Consider the following 20,456-nt stretch of genomic DNA (forward strand, 5'->3'; position numbering starts at 1 on the left):
TCCCAGCGCCATCTTACCTATCGCGGCGGCTGCGTGTGATGTCACGCAGCCGCCGTGACTGTGCCCCCGACACGCCCCTGTTTGCGCCGCATAGCCCACCGTTCGGGTTGCCCCGCCCCCACAACGCTCCGTTTCCTCCCTGAAAACGGAGCGTTGCCGCTCCCCTCCCGCCTCTGCCTGATTGACAGGCGCATGCGCCCACGGCACCCCCGCATAAATTCCAGCCGGAACGCGATTTGCGATCCGACCCGAATTAGCCCCTTAGCCAGGTTTGCGATTGTATAAATAAACAGAACCTTCTAACTGGATTAATGCCCAACTCTAATCAGGCACAGAAAGTCTTGTGATGGAGATGACAACACATACCGGCTACATCTAGTAGAACCTTCCCAGTGCATTCGTCCCAAAGTGAACACATTCGACCCCCCCAACCCCCCTCCCCAGCTTAGCTGTGATCAGACACCTTAATATGCCTTTAGTTGGAAGATAAATTCCTGCAATCAGTGAAAACGGACAGATACAAATACGCAATTAGCGGGATGTTTACAGTCAGCTTGCAGCATGACTCCAGCAATTTAAACTTTAATTGCCCATAATGAAATCCTGTGCATAGTACTGCTGCCAGCAAAGACTGTCTGCATCTTACATCCATGTGTAAAGGGGGAAAAAAAAGACTTCACAAAATTAAAGTACACAGCAAATATTTACGTCTTTGCCCCAATAGCTGGGTAGATTTAGAGAGGAAGTACTAGTCATTTTCTTGGAAAGCGTACAGCAGAACAGATTCCAATGACAAGGAGCAACACAGGATAGGAATGACATGTGTCAGTGTGGTGTCTGCCAAGCATAGTCTCAGCGCAGCCTCAGCAGATTGCGGCACACTTGGAGGCCATAGGGACTCATTTCATAATGACAGAAACAAAGCAACGCTGAGGAAAGTTAATGTGATGATTTCAGGAGTGTGCTTGCCAGCACAATTAGAGACTCTTGTTGCCATTTTTGCATGCCTGGCTGGCTGATCACTCACTAGACTGTCTGACAAAAGCCTTCTCACAGCGGATTCAGCAGCAGAGGGAGCACCACTAACATACTTTCATGTTAATCAAGAAACAGAGAGCGGATATATATTTACAGGCATCGTAACTATCCTATACATGTCGACTTTTAGATGCCAGAGGGAAAGATGATTTGTTGCATTGTGCAGCTAGAGGCGGGTTCCACGACAAAGCAATTCACTGCGAATGGAATGATTGAGACCCATGCACCCCTTCTCTAGGGGAGTGGTCGGATCTGGGCGCTGGTCTACCACTCTCTCTGTTGTGTGCGGGACAGCTGGTTCTAACATTGAAAAACTGTTTAAAGTTTAAAAAAAAACATTTAGTGTGGCAGAAAAAAAAATGGTTTCAAATAAATAAAAATGTAGCCATCTAACATCCAAAAGGCAAGTGTTATCATTTATATTAATGTCCATAACTTCAAAAGCAAATGCAAATTGTAAACCACAAACACGAGGTCGAGGTTCACCATTCAAGGTCAGCGAAACCAAACCACATTAAAAAGTGTCCAACTGTAAATCATATAAATTCAAGGAGCTTTGATTTGGTCATACTCACCAAATTTCCAATTGTTCTAGAATCTCTCCTGGGGTCCTGGCCCACTGGTTGTACAATTCTAGCTCAAGTACACAGAAGTTTTACTGCCCAGTGAAGGGGTAAAAAAAAATAATGCCAGGATTCCTGTGTCAGGACAGGATGCGGATTTACAGAGCAAATCTTCATAGAAGCTGGTGTGGACTCTGGATCAAGCCCATACTGACCATTCAATGTGCTAGAAAGCATTGGCGTTTCTATAATGGGTGCAGTGTGTGCGATGCACACGGGCCCCTGAGTTCAGGGGGGGGCCCACACCGCACCCATTTCTCCTATACTTACCTTTCCGGAGTCCATCGCTGACCGCATGTGGGCCCCCTCCTCTACCAGAGCGGTCGCGCCACTGCTAGCGCACTGACCACTAGAGACTCTGGCACAGTGCCAGAGTCTACAGCGCATGCGCAGGACTCCGAAAAAATGGCGCGGCGGTCATTTTCCGGAGTCCTGCGCATGCGCAGTAGACTCTGGCACTGTGCCAGAGTCAACAGCGCTCAGAGCGCTAGCAGCGGCGTGACCGCTATGGGAGAAGAGGGGGCCCACACACGGAGTCTGCACACGGGTCCCCTCCTCTCTAGAGACGCCCCTGCTAGAGAGTCATCCAGTGCGTCTCAAGGTTACAATATGCGTGATACAATCAAAACACTGAAAGGATGAATTTATTACCATCTTATTTGGCCAATTCATACTACAACTAGGGCATATGTGGTACTTAATACATGTGCTACAAAAAACGATGTAATTTGCAACTGTGTGGTGGGACTTCATTTCTGGGTCTTCTGAGGGGAGGGGCCTCCATTCCCAGGCCAATATGCAAATCCACCCCTGGACTTGGAATGAGGGTGTGTGCTACGGGATCCGGTCTGAAGATTGACAGTGTCTAGGTCGACAATGTTTAGGTCGACCACTATAGGTCGACAGTCACTAGGTCGACATGGATGGAAAGTCGACAGGGTTTCTAGGTCGACATGTGCTAGGTCGACAGGTCTAAAGGTCGACATGAGTTTTTCACATTTTGTTTTCTTTTTTTTTCTTTTTTTCATACTTAACGATCCACGTGGACTACGATTGGAACAGTAAAGTGTGCCGAGCGAAGCGGTAGCGATCACTCTACAAAGAAAACGACACAAAAAAAAAAAATCATCATGTCGACCTTTAGACCTGTCGACCTAGCACATGTCGACCTAGAAACCCTGTCGACCTTCCATCCATGTCGACCTAGTGACTGTCGACCTATAGTGGTCGACCTAAACATTGTCGACCTAGACACTGTCGATTTGATGAACCACACCTGTGTGCTACATCTGTAAGTCCCCCTCACTATCTCTGCTGCCTCTTTACATACTAACGGATTATTTCTCCTAGGAAGTGTCACTGTGTAACTGCCGAACACACATAATAAAAACCTGGATCGGCATACCAAATGGGAGGTATTACTATGCAGCTGTTCGATATTAAATACACATTCTGTAGGATAAAAGCCTGTTTGTTTCATTTTAAAAAAAATGTTTGTCTCAAAATTGTTTTAAAACAATTCTCCATACTCTAAAACTGCTTAGATCAAAGCAAGCTTAATGGAACTATAATGGAACTATAACTCCCAGCATGCCCGTCCACCAAAAATAGAGAGACATACAAATAGAGAGACATATAACTGCCTGCATCTGCTCTAGTATAAGATGGAAATTGTTATCAGAAAATGATCGAACAGTCATAGCAATGGTGTTTAAAAACAAGTACCTATTCCATTCCATGCATAAAGTGCCTGTAAGCAATGAGATAAAGCAGCACTGCACTCCAGCTGAAGGTCTGAAGCACTTTAATGAGCAAAAACTTGTCCGTCATCCAGAGTGTGTGAGAAAGAGAACCGCATGATGCCAAAGGGATAAAACGAGATTACAACCAAGAATGTACCACTGGATAGTGATTACTTACTAATGCACGACCTGCTGTCCGCGTGGAGCCGGAATCCTGCTTTGCACTCGCAGCGATATGACCCCGGGGTGTTGATACACTGCTGCTGGCAGCCTCCGTTATGCACTTGGCACTCATCAACATCTAGAAGAGATGGGAAAAGGGTGGCATAATAGTTAGGTGATAGCCACTGATATACATTACTTACTGAGCAATCACTGGACATTAAAGCCTAATAACCATCTCTGACTGTTATTGTTTATAAAAAAATATATTAAAAAAACCTCAAGCCAAAAGCTATTGGACTAACGGGTATAAACCAGCAGCCAAATGCATATAGTTATTTTCTGTTAATAGCCTCACTAAATAAGAGACAATGAGGGGCAACAAAATCCCAAATTGTCTATGTATACGACGTATATAAAAAAAAAAGAAGAAAAACCTACATAACATTGCCCATCAGTGTGGAGGTGCACGGTGCTGTACATACTTCAGTCTACTCTCATTTCTGCCTTTTTAATGTATTCTTATTATATCCTCCCCCCCCCCCGTGACAGTCACTATAGGCCCTGATGAAGATGTTTTTGCTATTGCAGCCAAGTCCAGGGCCGTCTTAACGGCATTGTAGGCCCTGGGTGAAGCAACGCACAGGGACCCCTACACACCCATTCATGGGAAGAAATAAAATATTCCAGTCCTGCGCGTTCTCTCCTCATGCTTCCTTACAGTGAACGGCTATCAGCACTCTGACTGGTGGATAGCTCCAACCATCGACCAATTAGCTTACAGGTAATCTGATTAGACCATTTTGCCCTGCTTGAAGGACCCTAGAACTGTGCCCAGTGCCCAGTGAGCCCATACATTAAGATGGCCCTGGCCACGGCTGTTGCAGCAAAAGCCAGTCAGCGGCAGCAAAATACCTGCAACTGGCTAGCCCGTCCGCTCTGTCAATCTACCTGTACAACTAGAGAAGCTCCTCCCTCCTAACATGGCAGCTGGAGTGACAAAGAGTATATAGTATAGCAGAACAGAGACTCCAGTCATTTCTGGTATATTTTCCAGCTCAGTAGTGTGCACAATGTGAATGCAATATATAATATACTGAAGTGAAATTGTGGCTTTACTTGCTTGTTGGACTAATCTAATCACAAAAGTAGGAATCTATCAAATGTAATTCACTGGTGTATTCTCTTTTGAGGCCATAGATAAGCAGGCAGGAAGGGAATTGGTAGCAGATCGTACCCTTATTATAACCACTTCATATATCAAAAGATCTCTTCCGCAGACTGATAGGGTCAAGGAAGATTATTTGCTGCACAACTTTCTGCACGCCAGTTTGGCTGTAGAGTATATGCTGTGTTACTTCCCATTGTCATGGTGACATCGGGAAATGTACAGCGTTTACATTCTTTACTGAGAGTCCGCTCATAGCTCTCCCTAATACCCCATCTTGTACTCATTTTCCATGCCAATTTTAGATATTATCAGCATTGCTCCTGGAATGTTCTCAGGGTCACAGGAAGAACTGCTCAGATAAGCGGCAGCCCGTCAGACGTTCTGGATCTCTCTAAGTATAAGAGTAAAATAAATAAGCCGAGTTAGAAAAGACCAATATTAGGGTTGGTGACCTGTGGCTCTCCAGCTGGTGTGGAACTACAAGTTCTAGCATGCCCTAAATGATTCTGGTGAAGTGGGGGCAATACAAATGATCACAAGCTTTAAGATCAGCTGGGGAGAGGAGTGGGTGTTGCAGTAAGAATTGAATTGATCATTATAAAGAGTATGCAGTCATACTGTCGGGGATGGATATGATATGTTGATAGTCATAATGCTGACGTTCCTCTTGTCGATATAATAAATCAAAGTCAACATTGACCATGTAGACAGTGATGAGATGTTGACATGTTAAAATGTCAAAATATAGCCCCTAGGGGCTTTACCGACTACAGCTGCGTCTTTTGGGTCATGTGACCCTATCAGAACCCTATCCTCCAGCTTTCTCATAAGTATTTCTCCACTATCCCTAACCCCTAGCCTAACCCTCCCTCTAGTGCTTAACCCTAACCCCTCTGTGCAGCTTAACCATGACCTCTCCCCACAGCCTAACCTTAAACACCCGCCTCCCCCCTGCAGCCTAACCCTAACCTCCCCCCAGGGGCATTTTAACAGAGCAGGGGGTCCGTGTGTACCTCCGGGTGGACCCCCTCCTCTGCACGCGCGCAGTAGTCTCTGGCATTGTGCCGAAGTCTACTCCACATGCGCAGACCAATTTGACTATTGCACATGTGCGGTGGCCATTTTGGATGTGATTTTCATACTGCAGCGCCCAACAATGGACTCCGGAAGGTAAGTATTAAAATATGGGTGCAGTGTGTGGGGTGTGGACCCCCCATTGACCCAGGGGCCCGTGTGCACTGCACACATTGCACTCATTATAGAAATGCCAATGACTCCCCCCTCCTGCAGCCTAACCATAACCCCTCCGCATCTTCGCCATACCCTCCCCCCACAGCCTACCCCTAACCTCTTGCAGCCTAATTCTAACTCCCCCCCCAGCTTCACAATAACCACCACTACAGCCTATCTCTAACCTCTCCTAATCCTGCAGCCTAACCCAAAATCCCCCCCGCAGTTCCACAATAACCACCACCAGTCGCTCTCTAACCTCTCCTGTCCTGCAGCCTAACCCTAACTCCCCCCCCCCCCCCCCACAGCTTCACAATAACCGCCACCACAGCCTCTCTCTAACCTCTCCTGTCCTGTAGCCTAACCCTAACTCCCCCCCAGCTTATCGCTAACCTCCCCCCGTCCTGCAGCCTAACCCGAAATCCCCCCCACAGCTCCACAATAACCACCACCACAGCCTCTTTCTAACCTCTCCCGTCCTGCAGTCTAACCCTAACTCCCCCCCCAGCTTCACAATAACCACCACCACAGCCTGTCGCTAACCTCCCCCCGTCCTGCAGCCTAACCTGAAATCCCCCCTCCAGCTCCACAATAACCACCACAGCCGCTCTCTAACCTCCCCCGTCCTGCAGCCTAACCCTAACTCGCCCCTAGCTCCACAATAACCATCACAGCCGCTCTCTAACCTCCCCCGTCATGCAGCCTAACCCTAACTCCCCCCCCAGCTTCACAATAACCACCACTACAGCCTCTCTAACCTCCCCCCGTCCTGCAGCCTAACCCTAACTCCCCCCCTAGCTCCACAATAACCATCACAGCCGCTCTCTAACCTCCCCGTCATGCAGCCTAACCCTAATTCCCCCCCCCCAGCTTCACAATAACCACCACCACAGCCAATCGCTAACCTCCCCCCGTCCTGCAGCCTAACCCGAAATCCCCCCTCCAGCTCCACAATAACCACCACAGCCGCTCTCTAACCTCCCCCGTCCTGCAGCCTAACCCTAACTCCCCCCCCAGCTTCACAATAACCACCACTACAGCCTATCGCTAACCTCCCCCCGTCCTGCAGCCTAACCCGAAATCCCCCCCGCAGCTCCACAATAACCACCACCACAGTCGCTCTCTAACCTCCCCCGTCCTGCAGCCTAACCCTAACTCCCCCCCAGCTCCACAATAACCACCACCACAGCCTATCTCTAACCTCCCCCATCCTGCAGCCTAAGCTTATCCCCACCCCCCAACTAGACCATAACTTCCCTTCCACAGCCTAACTGTAATGTCGACATTCTGAGAATGGCGACATGTTGCCTGCTGATATTTTAACACCATTGACACTGTTGACATTGTAGTGCTGACATTATGAATGTTGACATTGGTATGGTCGACCTTTTGACCACATTCCAAGATGTCCACATTCCCCATGTGCATAGTAACAATGTCAATATTGGCGATAGGGTTAACATTGAGGTTAAGGGTGAGCGTAAGCGGACATGTGACCAATCACCATTTCATGCTGTCTGTCGCCATTTGCACTATGTCACCTTTAGGAAGGTCAACGTGGTCAATGATGACCTAATATACTGAACTACATACAGAGGGTGACATGCTATGTGATAGAATGTGCACTGAGCTGCAGGATAGAGCAAATAAAACCTAACACAAGCCAAAAAGAGCCATTCAGTTCATAATGAGCCAATTTGAATTCAAATGACTAGATTTGGCAGCCTAGTGCAAACAGCCTTTGGTATAATTGGAAATAGAAAAGATTTCATTTGGCTTATTAAATGACTTGAAGTACAGAGAGTATACATTTTGTAAATCATGGCAGCCAATCAGGCATTTACTATAATCAGTGTAGCTCATGAAAGCTGCAGTCTGATTGGCTGGTATTCTATATTTCCCATATGCATAGTGCAAAACAAGCCATACCTTGCGTCAGGAAGATGGGAAGTTTCCCCACTTAGATTTGGTCTATTATATATTCTGTAGAGATACAGATCATCATAGCTCTGCTATTGCAAAGCATTCTTCATTTATTGTCCTAATAAGAAGTAAATAGCCAGTGTCAGAGTGGGGCTTGAAGGGCCCACAGGGGGAATGCAGTGGTAGGGGCATATGTTTATGGGTGTGTTCAGTGTCCAGAGGGGGTGTGGCCAGCCACCACAGAGGCTTGGCTAACCATTAGTGCATGGTCTGGGCCCCTTCATAAATATATACAGTAAATACTGCTAGTGACAATGTACCAGATTAATAACAGCAATGCCCTGTAGAGAATACACCATAGTCCTGTGTAGTATAATGTAACATTTGTATAATCATAATGTATAAACCACATGCACTGTCTGGAACCTGATCCCTAGAAGAGGAGGAGGGCCCCCAGGCAGTAGGGACCACTGGGGGTGTCCCATGTACCCCTGTGGACCAGTCCAACCCAGCAATTAACCAATTTTAAAATGTTGAACCATAATGCCTCATACACGCTGGTGCTAAGTGTCATGCAATTATTAGTACTACATACCTCCCAACTTTGAATGTTCCTAAATCGGGACGCGCGTCCCGAAAAGGGGACGTGGCCTCGTATTGGAGGGACGTGGCTACAATCGAGTGGGCGTTGCCACACACCGTGGGTCCGTTTTAGTCATCTTGGGGGCGTGCCCAGCGCTCCCTGAGCAGCTGGGCAGCCCCCGGCTCACTCCCTGCACTGAATAGATGCTGTGCGCGTGCGCACAGCATCTATTTAGAGATCACTCGCTGCTTTGCAGAGCAGAGCAGCGGGTGATCAAAGCCTCCCCAACTGCCCCCCCGCCCGCGGGACACTGTGACCCGCGGGAGGGACAGCGGGACACTGTCTGAATAGCGGGACTGTCCCGCTGAAATCGGGACAGTTGAGAGGTATGGTACTATAAAAGGTTAGTACAGTGGTTCCCAAACTGTGTGCCATGGCTCCCTGGGGTGCCTTGCATTGGTGGTCCAGGACCAATTCAAATTATTTATGGTCAATGTAATAGGCAAAACCAGTGCTGGTGGCTGCTAATCATAGAATATATGGACAAACAGGAGCAAATCTTGTCTCTCATCATTACACAATTGAACTTATGGATGACATATCAACACAATTTACTTCATTTATTATTTCTTTCTAAATTTCTCATTAAGAAACTTTTGGCCTGGAGATGCTGTGAAAAGCGCGCCGTGATTCCAAAAAGTTTGAGAACCACTGGGTTAGTATGACGCAAGTAAACAGGTCTGACAGGCCTGACAATAGGCCCAACTGTTTTCATCACCAGTACACCCACTTGCATTCCAGTAAGTTACGCCACAGTTTTATGACCATTTTTGCTCCGTTCAGTGGACCTTATACAGCATCAGTCGCAGTTTCGGCAATCTTAGCAGAGACTGCGACTGGAGAAATCTCAGCTGGGGGCCGCCCAATGCAGGGCAAGGCTGCTCAGCATGAGAAGGGCTGCCCCACTATGCGATCACATTAGATTGCCATCGCATCAAACTATGGTCATCCCTTACCTGCGCAGCCCAGCTGCGAAGGCAGGTGCACCACCACCATTTTTTTTAATCTGAGCAAGCAGCTGCGTGTGACGTGATGCAGCCGGCCTGAAAATGCTCCGGACACGCCTGCATCAATGCCCAACTGACGGCCGCTGCTGTCAATCACATAACGGTCGCATCCTTCCGGAATGTGTAAGTCCACGCAGGCACGGTACAGCTGCTGCGTGTGCGCAGTTTGCCAAAAATCAGCAAACTGCAATTCGACCGCATTAGCGGACGAAGCTGAATGAGGGACAATATGCTTAATGCAAAGTAAATGCATTGGGACCGATGAAGTGACCTCCGATGACCTTCTGATTACGCATCAAAGTTATCAACTGCTTCCAGCAGCACATAAAACGCAATTCCCAATTAAAACCATTTCCTCCAAAATAATGGTTTTGCTGCAGAACCTCCTTTATTCCAACCACCATGACTGCTGCTAATGTGATCTGTGGTTTGATATTTGGCTGGTGATGGCAGTAATTCAGTTCTCCTGCAATAGACAAGGAACGCACAATGTTCTTGCAGTTTTAATCCTTGGAATTTCAATTATGCAAATTCCTTAAAGAATTTTACCTTCATGTTACCCTCCTGAAGCTGCAGCGTTGGCTCCGTCCATCCAGGGATTTACAATGCAATCAGAATGAAGAGTTAGGAATTAAATTCTTTAGCCAAGTCATTAATAGCAAAGCTGGCATCTCAGCACATGCTATGGATTTGCCAACAAAATAATGGCCATCATTCATTGATTGCCATAATAAGACGCTTGTGTGCCCATCTGTGCTATTTGAACTCTCTGTTAATAACATTTTACCTCTCTACAAGACATAAGAAATCATGTTATATTCCTGAGGTTTATGTGATTGTTTATACGGTTTGTATACCTTTTTATCGTGCTGTTTAATGTGCATTCAATTATTTGGATGTTCGAAAATGCAGACTATGCAGCTTGTAGGAGTGTTTGTATTATCTCGGTATTGCCTGCGTTCTGCAACTTGCAACATGCAGAGATTTTAAATGGTTTATTTATTATAACAATCGGCGGATCACGCAAAGCCCCGGGGTGAAGCTCGAAAATATTTATACATCAAAAACAAACCATAAGATTCTTTAATTAGAAAGGAATTTTGTTACAGAAAAAAAAACAAAAAATAAATCTGTTGTTTCATTAAACATTTTGTAACATGTTTGGAAACGTTTAAATCACTGAACTCACAGTAGCTGCTGGCCAAATGATTAAAAAAGTTTAGTTGATCAGACAGTTGGTGAAGAGAGAAAAAACATAGATAGATAGATAGATAGATAGATAGATAGATAGATAGATAGATAGATAGATAGATAGATAGATAGATAGATAGATTTAGAGTTGATGATGAATTTCAGCTGCTGATGTGACCTTTAGATGCAGAACTCTGATCACACTGCGCGCCTCAATGTGTGACCATGTTTCCGCCAGCCCGCCATCTGACACCTGATTTTGGGACAGTATGACTGATTTGAGGCTGTGAGGCGAAGCACTGGTTCTACCTGCTCTGGCCTGGTAGGAAATTAGAATGAAATAGAGAACATGTGAGAGGACTTCTTACCTTACTTATTGAACTATTCTCATATACATTTATATATAAATACATTTATATATAATTTACTTTTAGCTTCCAGTAATATTGGACAAGGATCGTACAGTATACTATTATTATAAATACTGTACGTCATCCATCACCAAAATATACACAGTGCTGTTATAATTATTCTCCTTTTATTTTTAAAGTGTCATCATAATCCCCAGCAATAGAAAACTTTATTCATCAGTCAATATCCCATTGAAGCTCACAATTTACTTCCCTTATCAGAAATCGCTGATCAACAGTCATGGTGTGCCCCCCATTTACTCTATAGTGCTTGCCAAAGATTCCTGTGCATTTTAGACTCTTGTGTGTTGAGGGGTAAATGTATGTGCGGGTATAGCGCTTCCTGCATCGCCTCTTTACCGAGCTAAAGCAGGAAAAGGTAACATCTCGGATGCCTGTAGCGATCCCTGCTAGAGCCCCACTGCCTAGTGCTGATGCACGTGTCTTGTCCCTGGGTCGCTCCAGTGGGCATGCGCGAGATCTCGCTACTCTCGCGAGATTTCACCTGCAGCCCGGAGCTGGCAGCCGCCACTGCCAGCGATGTCCCTGCTGTGGGCAATGACACCTGCAGCTGTTGAGAAATCAATAGTTGGAGGTGTCGCAACGGTCAGTGCCACTGACCCCACACATCGGTATGCTAGGTTGTAGACAGCAATACCGCTATAGACAGGGGGCACCTGTTACCTTGCACACATCCCCACGGTCATATATGGGGGAGAAGCGGTTATGTGCACTGATACCACTTCTGCCCCATAACGGCACTTCATACATCTGCCTACCCCTGAGTCACATGCAATGTGGCTGTATATACGGCCGCAGTGGATGCTCACTCAGGAATCTGTATGGCTAATGCTGGGGTGTGTGTATCTGCAAGTGGAACCCGCCCCGCCAATTGATTTTACGGCAGCTGCAGTCATTATATCATTAGTATCTGCCCCATTTTAGTTGCAAGAGCTCCATCATACTCAGGCTTCCCTTCCCCGTACACATGACTCTCATGGAGCTTAGGACCCTCGGCTACGACACTCCCATGGCGCCATCACATGTCAGGGCACGTCTGAGCGCTTGTATTGTTGCTGACCCGAAATTCCCAATTTCAGAGAAAAGGCAGATCCCACGAGTTCCGAACGGACGGAGATACAATAAAATGCGGAACTTTGCATCTGCGTATGCCCTGTATGCAAAACTCACCATTTACGTCCATGCACGGAGATCCGGCCAACTTAGAATGCGCCCCTTTGTACTTAACACTTGGTCCAATTGTAAAGCGCAACAGAATGTGCTGTGCTATATACTGTAAGAAACTGTTAATAAATAATAACGGTGAAAATAGAAGGAGTAGAATGTTATTGTCATGCTCTGACTGCACCTCTTGCAAAGCCCACTAAAAACAAATGGGATGAAGCAGGGTTGGACACAAGTCTGTTTTGCAGGCGTATTAATGTGACTATGTACTATAATGCTCCGCAGCGGTGAATGTGCAAGCACAGCAGGTAACGAGCGTTGGCTCATAGGCTAAGTGCATTGAGGGTGTGCCAAAGGAGTTGCGGGTCATGCATACTTCTGCGTACACTTAATTACGACTGTTTTAAGGTGGATCTTTTGCACCAGAGATAGGGCTGGTGCAAGGGTGCACTTATAATGATAGTATATGATGATGGCTATGAAACCAAGCATACAGATAGCAGTGGCTCAGGCATAGAGATGTGCGCATCTCTGCATATGGGTGAATATATAGAGTATGCCTTCTTTCTGTGTTTGAAATGCGGGAGCGATTCTGACCCACTTGCATACAACTTTGCATTGGCACCAATATGTCAATAAAGTATTTAGGCCCCTGCGTATGGCTCACAGACCCCTCCCCCATCACAGAGTGATGTAAGGTAGAGAAGTATCCAGACTCCAATCATCATATCATGCTGCCAAGTCCTGGGGGGATCGGACAAACGCTGTGCTGGGTAAGTGTGCACTAACTTTCTGTTTATGACTTATAATTATGCCCAATAATACCCAAATGTGACACATATCAATGGGGAATTTAGTTGCTCAATTAAGAGGTTTTTAAGTGATTTAAAAACAAGACTTTCTTGGGAAAACTGGCATTATGTGCATTTGTATTGGATAGAGCAGAGGTTTTAAAACTCGGTCCTCGGGGGCCCACACAGTGCATGTTTTGCAGGTCTCCTCACAGAATCACAAGTGAAATAATTAGCTCCACCTGTGGACCTTTTAAAATGTGTCAGTGAGTAATTAATACACCTGTGCACCTGCTGGGTTACCTGCAAAACATGCACTGTGTGGGCTCCCGAGGACCGAGTTTGAGAACCTCTGGGATAGAGTGTCACACAACCTCTCTGCGAGCTGCATTTTACATAGCTGAGCTCAGTACTGTAATCCTTGGGAGACGACTTAAGGTAACGAGATCTCATGCTGCAAGATGTATGCCTACTTACTGCACATGTGTAAGGTTAGTTCATTATAGTTCCTGAACATCAGCTGCTCCAGCACATAACCTCAGCAGACCTGCCTTGTTTCACGGTTCGGTGGCGCTGTATGCCTTCTCTGAATTAGGAAGATAGTATCTAGTTACTACAGATACAGTGTCTTCCAGAGAGAGGGGATGGGAAAGAGGAAGCAGGAGGCTGGCTGGTGTCAGGGGACTGTCACAGCTGTGCACTCAGTGAGAGGCGAGTATGACATGCGCTTGTGTTTAACATCCTGTATGATACATTCCACATGTTAGACGGCAGCTGACTGCAGGCATTTACTGTACTGTAATGTAGAAAATACCCCTGTACACAACAGTCACATCAAATATAAACGCTGCCGAAACAGCTTGCAGTGTTTTAAATGCAGAATGGAGACAGTCCCGCTGGGCCCAAGATTGAGGGCCTATTTACTAATGGCTGTATCTCTCAGCATGGAACATTTAATGCTGCCTACTTGCGCATATATAGTGCCCTTCTACGAGCAATCTGTAAATGAGGTGACGGATGTGCATTGGATTACAGGGGGGTAATTCAGACTTGATCGTAGTAGCAAATTTGTTAGCAGTTGGGCAAAATCATGTGCACTGCAGGGGAGGCAGATATAACATGTGCAGAGAGAGTTAGATTTGGGTGGGGTGTGTTCAATCTGAAATCTAAATTGCAGTGTAAAAATAAAGCAGCCTGTATCTACCCTGCACAGAAACAAAATAACCCACCCAAATCTAACTCTCTTTGCAATGTTATATCTGCCCCCCTCCCCCTGCAGTGCACATGGGTGGTGATTCCGAGTTGTTCGCTTGCTAGCTGCTTTTAGTAGCATTGCACACGCTAGGCCGCCGCCCTCTGGGAGTGTATCTTAGCTTAGCAGAATTGCGAACTAAAGATTAGCAGAACTGCTACTAAATAATTCCTTGCAGTTTCTGAGCAGCTCCAGACCTACTCCTAGACTGCAATCACCTCAGTCCGTTTAGTTCCTGGTTTGACGTCACAAACACGCCCTGCCATTGGCCAGCCACTCCCGCGTTTCTCCAGCCACTCCTGCATTTTTACCTGGCACGCCTGCGTTTTTTAGCACACTCCCTGAAAACAGCCAGTTTCCGCCCAGAAACACCCACTTCCTGTCAATCACACTACGATCACTCGAGCGATGAGAAAACGTTGCTCGAGCTTGTGTAAATCTCCAAAGTTTTGTGTTAAATTACTTAGCGCATGCGCGGTGAGTACCATGCGCATTTTCCACCCAATCGCTGCGTTGCGAAAAACGGCAACGAGCGAACAACTCGGAATGACCACCATGGTTTTAAACAACTGCTAACAAATTTGCTGCTGCGATCAGGTCTGAATTACACCCTCTGTTGGCATTAGACACTTGTTTGGGGGGCAAAAAGGCTCATCTGTAACTGATCAGTGTGTAAAGATCGCCATCATATAGTAGTATCAGACACATCTTACCCTATAATTGGATTATTTCGGCAAAACAGAGAAAGCAGTAAATCCCTGTAAAAAGAAGAAACCAGTAACAAGATAACAAGCAACAATTGCTGTGAGAACAAGATTCCAAAGATCTTCAACTTCTGTTATTAGATTACGGCCTATTACAGAAGCCCCTCTCTGTGCTCTTCTGTCACATGACCGTTTAATTACATATAGAGATGTGAGAGATCTTTATCTGTTGTGGAAGTCTATGCAATCCCTAATATTGTCTTGCCTCCAGCCAGGAGATACAGTACACAAAGCTTTCTTCAGTCCTGCTTGGCCCCGTAGCCCCCTCGTGCAGGAAAACAGTTAAGAGCCTGGGAAAGTGGCTGTAAGTGCCTCTCACTATTATGACATAATGCCTATGGTAGTGTGCCCCTGTCACTCATCGGGGTCTTAGCATCACTTACAATGTCTGGCGGTTATACATGCTGTATCTGCTCTCAAAGAATCAGCAACATTTCCAAAATGTAAACAACCAACCAAGAACATGGGCGGAACCAGGTTGGGCTCTGTCAGGTGATTCCCCTGAGCGCTCACCTGATCATCTACCAATGAGCCTGATTTACTTCCTATCTAAAGCTGCACTTGGAGCTAGCACATTGGCAGAGCACCACATGCCTTCCAGGGATCGTTTGAAGGGTCTAATTCAGACCTGTTCGCAGCAGCAAAATCTTTCTTTGATGGGCAAAACCATGTGCACTGCAGGTGAGGCAGATATAACATGCGCAGAGAGCGTTAGATTTGGGTTACTACTGCGATCAGGTCTGAATTAGGCCCTAAGCGCCAAGTTTTGGAATCCTCGCTGCCTCCTGTTCGTTATTGTAGCCTCTGTATCTTCCGTGGACTGCTGTACCTGTACTTATCTGCCTCCAGTGTCCTCTGCTGCTGCATTCAGGTGCCCTTATACTCACCTGCCTCCAGTGTCCTTTGCTGCAGCAATTACATCCATAAGCCTGCTTACTACCTGACACTGTGTACTTCGCCAGTCACCACTCCCGCTTGTTCCTGTTTACACCTCTGGTTTCCAATACCTGCATTTTACATACATACTGTAACAGTCAGCCTGCTCTGCTTGTACTTCTCAACACTTCCGGCCTCCAGTATAAGGTTTATCCAGCTTCCTCCTATTCTGGACCTAAGCTATCAGCCTGCTCGCTGAGTGTTTATACAGGCTGGCGGTTAGACTATCTTGCTGGCTGGTTACTGCGCTCTGTTTGCATTTGAGGCTGGTTTTGAGTAAGGGGTGTTGGTTCCGGGGCTGTGCACCAGGGTGATTGGCAGTCCTGTAGCCTCCGTTCCTGGTTCTTCGTTACAGAGTTCCAAATACGGGTTCCAGTTCCAGGGTTAGGTCAGAGCAGTTCCAGGTTGTTAACTGCAGCAACTTCAGTCCTGGGTCCATAAGACTCCGATTCCTTGCCTCAGTTCTGTGTTCCAACTCTATTCCAGTACTACATTGTCCTGAGTGCCTTGGTAAACCCCCCTGAGTCCCCATAGTGGGGACTTGACTCTGCTAACCTTCCACGCTGAAATGCGAGTTCACGCTGAATAGCAATTTCCAGACTTCTACGACTGCTACTGAATCGGGTCCTAAGTTTCGTACAAACAGTTCAAGGCTGACATCTATACGTTCCAGTTCCATATCCCAGTATAACTCCAGTCCATGCTTTCCTTACTATATAACTAGTGTTTTTTTACTACCTGTAATTACTCCATGAACAGGAATTACTTAGTCTCCATGTTGCGCCTTTGCTCCAGTTAAGCCCAAGGATCCCGAATTGGATCTACAGAATGCCAAGACCACCGCAGCCCCAATACTGATACCTGTGTAGGATGAGTACTGGGGCCAAGCAGGGTGCAGAAAGACCATGGGGGCTGGGGTGTACAGAATCAACCACACTTCATTTCTACAATATAGCTATAGAGCAATGGGACAGACACTGACCTCTGACCTCCTTCTCTATCCTCGATGATCTTGGCTGTTATAAAACACTGAACTCTCAACCAGAGAAGTAACCAGACAGTGATTGGACCCTAAATCCAGCTTCCAAAGAGCCCCTGTCCACTGCTAAAGATACCAAACCATTACCCAATTCTAGGACACATTTTCCAAACGGATACAGATGCCTGAACTATATCTTCCATTATTTTATTCTCAATAGCTGCTATTTCTGAACACAGATGTGTCTCCAGCTTCGTCCATGGCACTACAACATAGATAGTAGTGATACCACGAAGAACCTATAGCTTGTCACAACCCATAATGACTGCAATTGTTGTAGTAACTCCTGTGCCTCCTTGTGATGTCCCCCAGACACCATCCTAATAAAAAATATCAGCTGGCCCTGGCCACACAAACATTAAACCAAGATTGTGAACGTTGTCTATTGACCCACGTCTATTGTCTGCTTCCCTCATGCCCTCCGCCCAGATCCCAGACAGAATATATGAATCTTACTTAGGTCCTCAGGGCCTGAGAGCTAGGCATCGCTTCTATCTATGTTATAATGCTATGGGTGGAGCTGGAGACACAGTCTGATATATTTTCCATGGAGTAAAACCATTGCAAACTCAAAGCAATATATTAACTTATTTTTAAGGCACCACCTCATTTCCACAGAACCAAATAGTGAGTTTGCAAAGTAACAGTGGACTATAATAAGTACAGTAAATGTATTTTGACATTATAGATGATTATTATCAAGTTTGTTTTGCTATTTATGTTTAAGAAAATATCTTCAATCAACTAAAGCTGGAAAGTGCCTGGGAATAGTGGTGGGTTTGCTCCAACTTCCTGCTCCTCAAGCTGCAAACTATTGTTCATTTCTGCTCATTATCAATAATGCCGCTGAGGTTTGACAGCGCTGACTACAGCATGCAGGGTGTCAGCGGGAGATCATTGCTGGATCATGCTTCAGGGACGTCTCGGAATCTGCCAGCTCGCTGTGTTGTCATTCCTTCACTATCCCACACTGACTGATTGAGCTACTGTAAACCCTACTGTGTACACTGCAGTGAGGCTGACACCACGGTCTTACAGAAACAACCTGTAGAACGCAGAATGCTCCTTGCCGTCTGCACATTCTAGAACGCTGTTTAAACAACAGCCATAGACAATACTTTTTTTAAAGGAACATTATATTGAAACAGGACTATTCTGTCATAAACACTTTGCTGCTGCACTGTGCCGTACGTCTACTGTCTTGGAGGAGTAGAGCTGTTGATTAGTGACTTGAGGGGGAGATGCACTAAAAGTGGAGCAGTGAGCCAGTGGAGAAGTTGCCCATGGCAACCAATCAGCTGCTCTGTATACTTTTATAGTATGCAAATTATAAATGTTATGTCAATGCTGATTGGTTGCCATGAGCAACTTCTCCACTGGCTCACTTCTCCACTTTTATCACTGCTTAGTACATCTCCCCCTTGGTGTCATTGTTTGGGCACAGTCTCATCAAAGCCTGACGCTCGTCTGTCTTCTCCGTTGGCTCCTGTGTTGTCCCTCGGCCAGGCAGTTAGTAACATTCAGTTTTAAATTTCATATGAAAAAATATATAAATTAACCCTTTAACTGGTGTAATCACTTGGCTGATGATTGGGATATGCAGGGAAGCAGTTCATGACAAAGCTCAGTTTTGAAAAACAATTCTATTGTGCATTAATAAGCGGAGGGAGTGAAAGTGATATTTACTCAGCACATGTGCATCATACATTTGTTCCGTAAGGTCAGCAATTACATGTAACGGATATAAATTCCATATGCTGCCAAAACACAGGGTATATAACAGCGAGCATGATATATAAGCCTGCAGAGCAATTGTTTATTATTAACAACACTGATTTTTGCTTAAGAAAATGCTGCTTTTATTGTTTAGAACTGTTATGTGATAACTTTTATAAGACAAAATAAATTGTTGTAAAAAATTTAAAGGGACGTAAATTGCAGAAGGAGCTCCGCCATCTCGCCTAATACTTTTAGCTTTCAACGTGCAGTTAGTATGTGGTCAAATTGATGTTTAGACATATGTCCACAAATGTGTCCATATTAAAATGCAGAGATAGATTTGTTAACAAGAACAACAAAAGATCTGGGACAGTCACACACACACACATATATATATATATATATATATATAGCACCATTTTATATATATATATATATATATATATATAGTGCTTATAAAAGCCAACAGCAAGATAAGAAAATACACTTCAGAAGTGTATCAAGAATATGCATACCTGGTCTTCCGTTATTGGAGCGAATAGGCGCCAGTCCCTGGCTCCTCAGGTAACACGGGTAGCAATTAGTGCGGAGAAAGCGGGATCCAGAGGTGAAAGTGGTACCCACAACGATGCTGCAGCATACCAGGACGATGGAGGAAACCCACGTTACACATCTCATGTTACAAGGAGATGGGAAAATCTGACTCAGACAAAAGAAAAATCTGTCCTGCAAGTACCCTGTAAACAATGTGCTGGGTTCTTGCACAGATGCTGATTTTGTTTTGGAATTTTTTTTTCTCTTTACTGTATATGTTGTGGAGCACTGGGAATTCTCCCAGTCCCTCCCACGTTCTCCTTTTATGTTACAGAGTCCTGGCCCATCTCCCGCAGGTAGTGAACAGCCCCCAGATTTCTGTAGCCAAGGCACAGAAAGACATGATGACGTCCTAGTCCTTAAGAGCAACAGAATGAAATCAGGGTGTAGGAGAACACAAAGGAGCAGATTCCAGGATACTTCCTTCAGGGCACGGATAAAAGAGCAGAAGTAAAGCCAGGCAGTATTACTCTACATAGACTTTTTCCCCCTATACAGTGGAAACTGCAAATCTAAACCACTTTTTGTGAGAGGGAAAAAAAAATAAGAAACAGAATCAACAATTTTTGCAAATAATATATATATATATATTTTTTTTTTTGCTCTCTTCATGGGCCAGATGTACTAAGCCTGAAAAGTGATAAATATCACAGTGATAAAGCATCAGCCAATCCGCTCCTAACTGTCATTTTTCAAACACAGCCTGTAATATGGCAGTTAGGAGCCGATTGGCTGGCGCTTTATCACAGTGATATTTATCACTTTTCAGGCTTAGTACATCTCCCCCCATATTCCAAGAGAATTTTCACCCCCAAGTAAAATTTCCAAACTGGGACTCATTCAGGATCTGTCGAGCTGATGTAGTGCATCATGCAGATGGACCAACTCGGAAAATGTTTTTGATATGTGTTAATGGATGATGACCGGTGATATTTATCATGATCTGAGCTATCCTTACTCTGATTATGATATATACTGTATGTGTCTCTGTTTCTGGGCAATTCTAACTCAGATACTACATAAATGGACATGCTTA

The 20,456-nt window shown here is 45.5% G+C and overlaps 1 protein-coding gene across 3 annotated transcripts in view; it reads right to left on the reverse strand.

Annotated features, from left to right (window-relative positions):
- MEGF6 (multiple EGF like domains 6) overlaps positions 1-19,749 on the reverse strand; it is a 225,973-nt gene extending 206,224 nt beyond the window's left edge. For 2 of the 3 annotated variants that reach the window (XM_063943353.1, XM_063943352.1), the window contains exons 1-2: positions 19,342-19,749; positions 3,582-3,704 (exon numbers count right to left, since the gene is read on the reverse strand). In XM_063943353.1, the coding sequence (XP_063799423.1) occupies positions 3,582-3,704; positions 19,342-19,504 (286 nt within the window). In that variant the 5' untranslated portion in view covers positions 19,505-19,749. The remainder of the gene's footprint in view (positions 1-3,581; positions 3,705-19,341) is intronic. The other variant, XM_063943351.1, reaches the window with a different exon arrangement.
- Positions 19,750-20,456: the final 707 nt, after the last annotated feature.

Source organism: Pseudophryne corroboree, chromosome 10 (assembly GCF_028390025.1).
Source record: "Pseudophryne corroboree isolate aPseCor3 chromosome 10, aPseCor3.hap2, whole genome shotgun sequence".
Classification (NCBI taxonomy): domain Eukaryota; kingdom Metazoa; phylum Chordata; class Amphibia; order Anura; family Myobatrachidae; genus Pseudophryne; species Pseudophryne corroboree.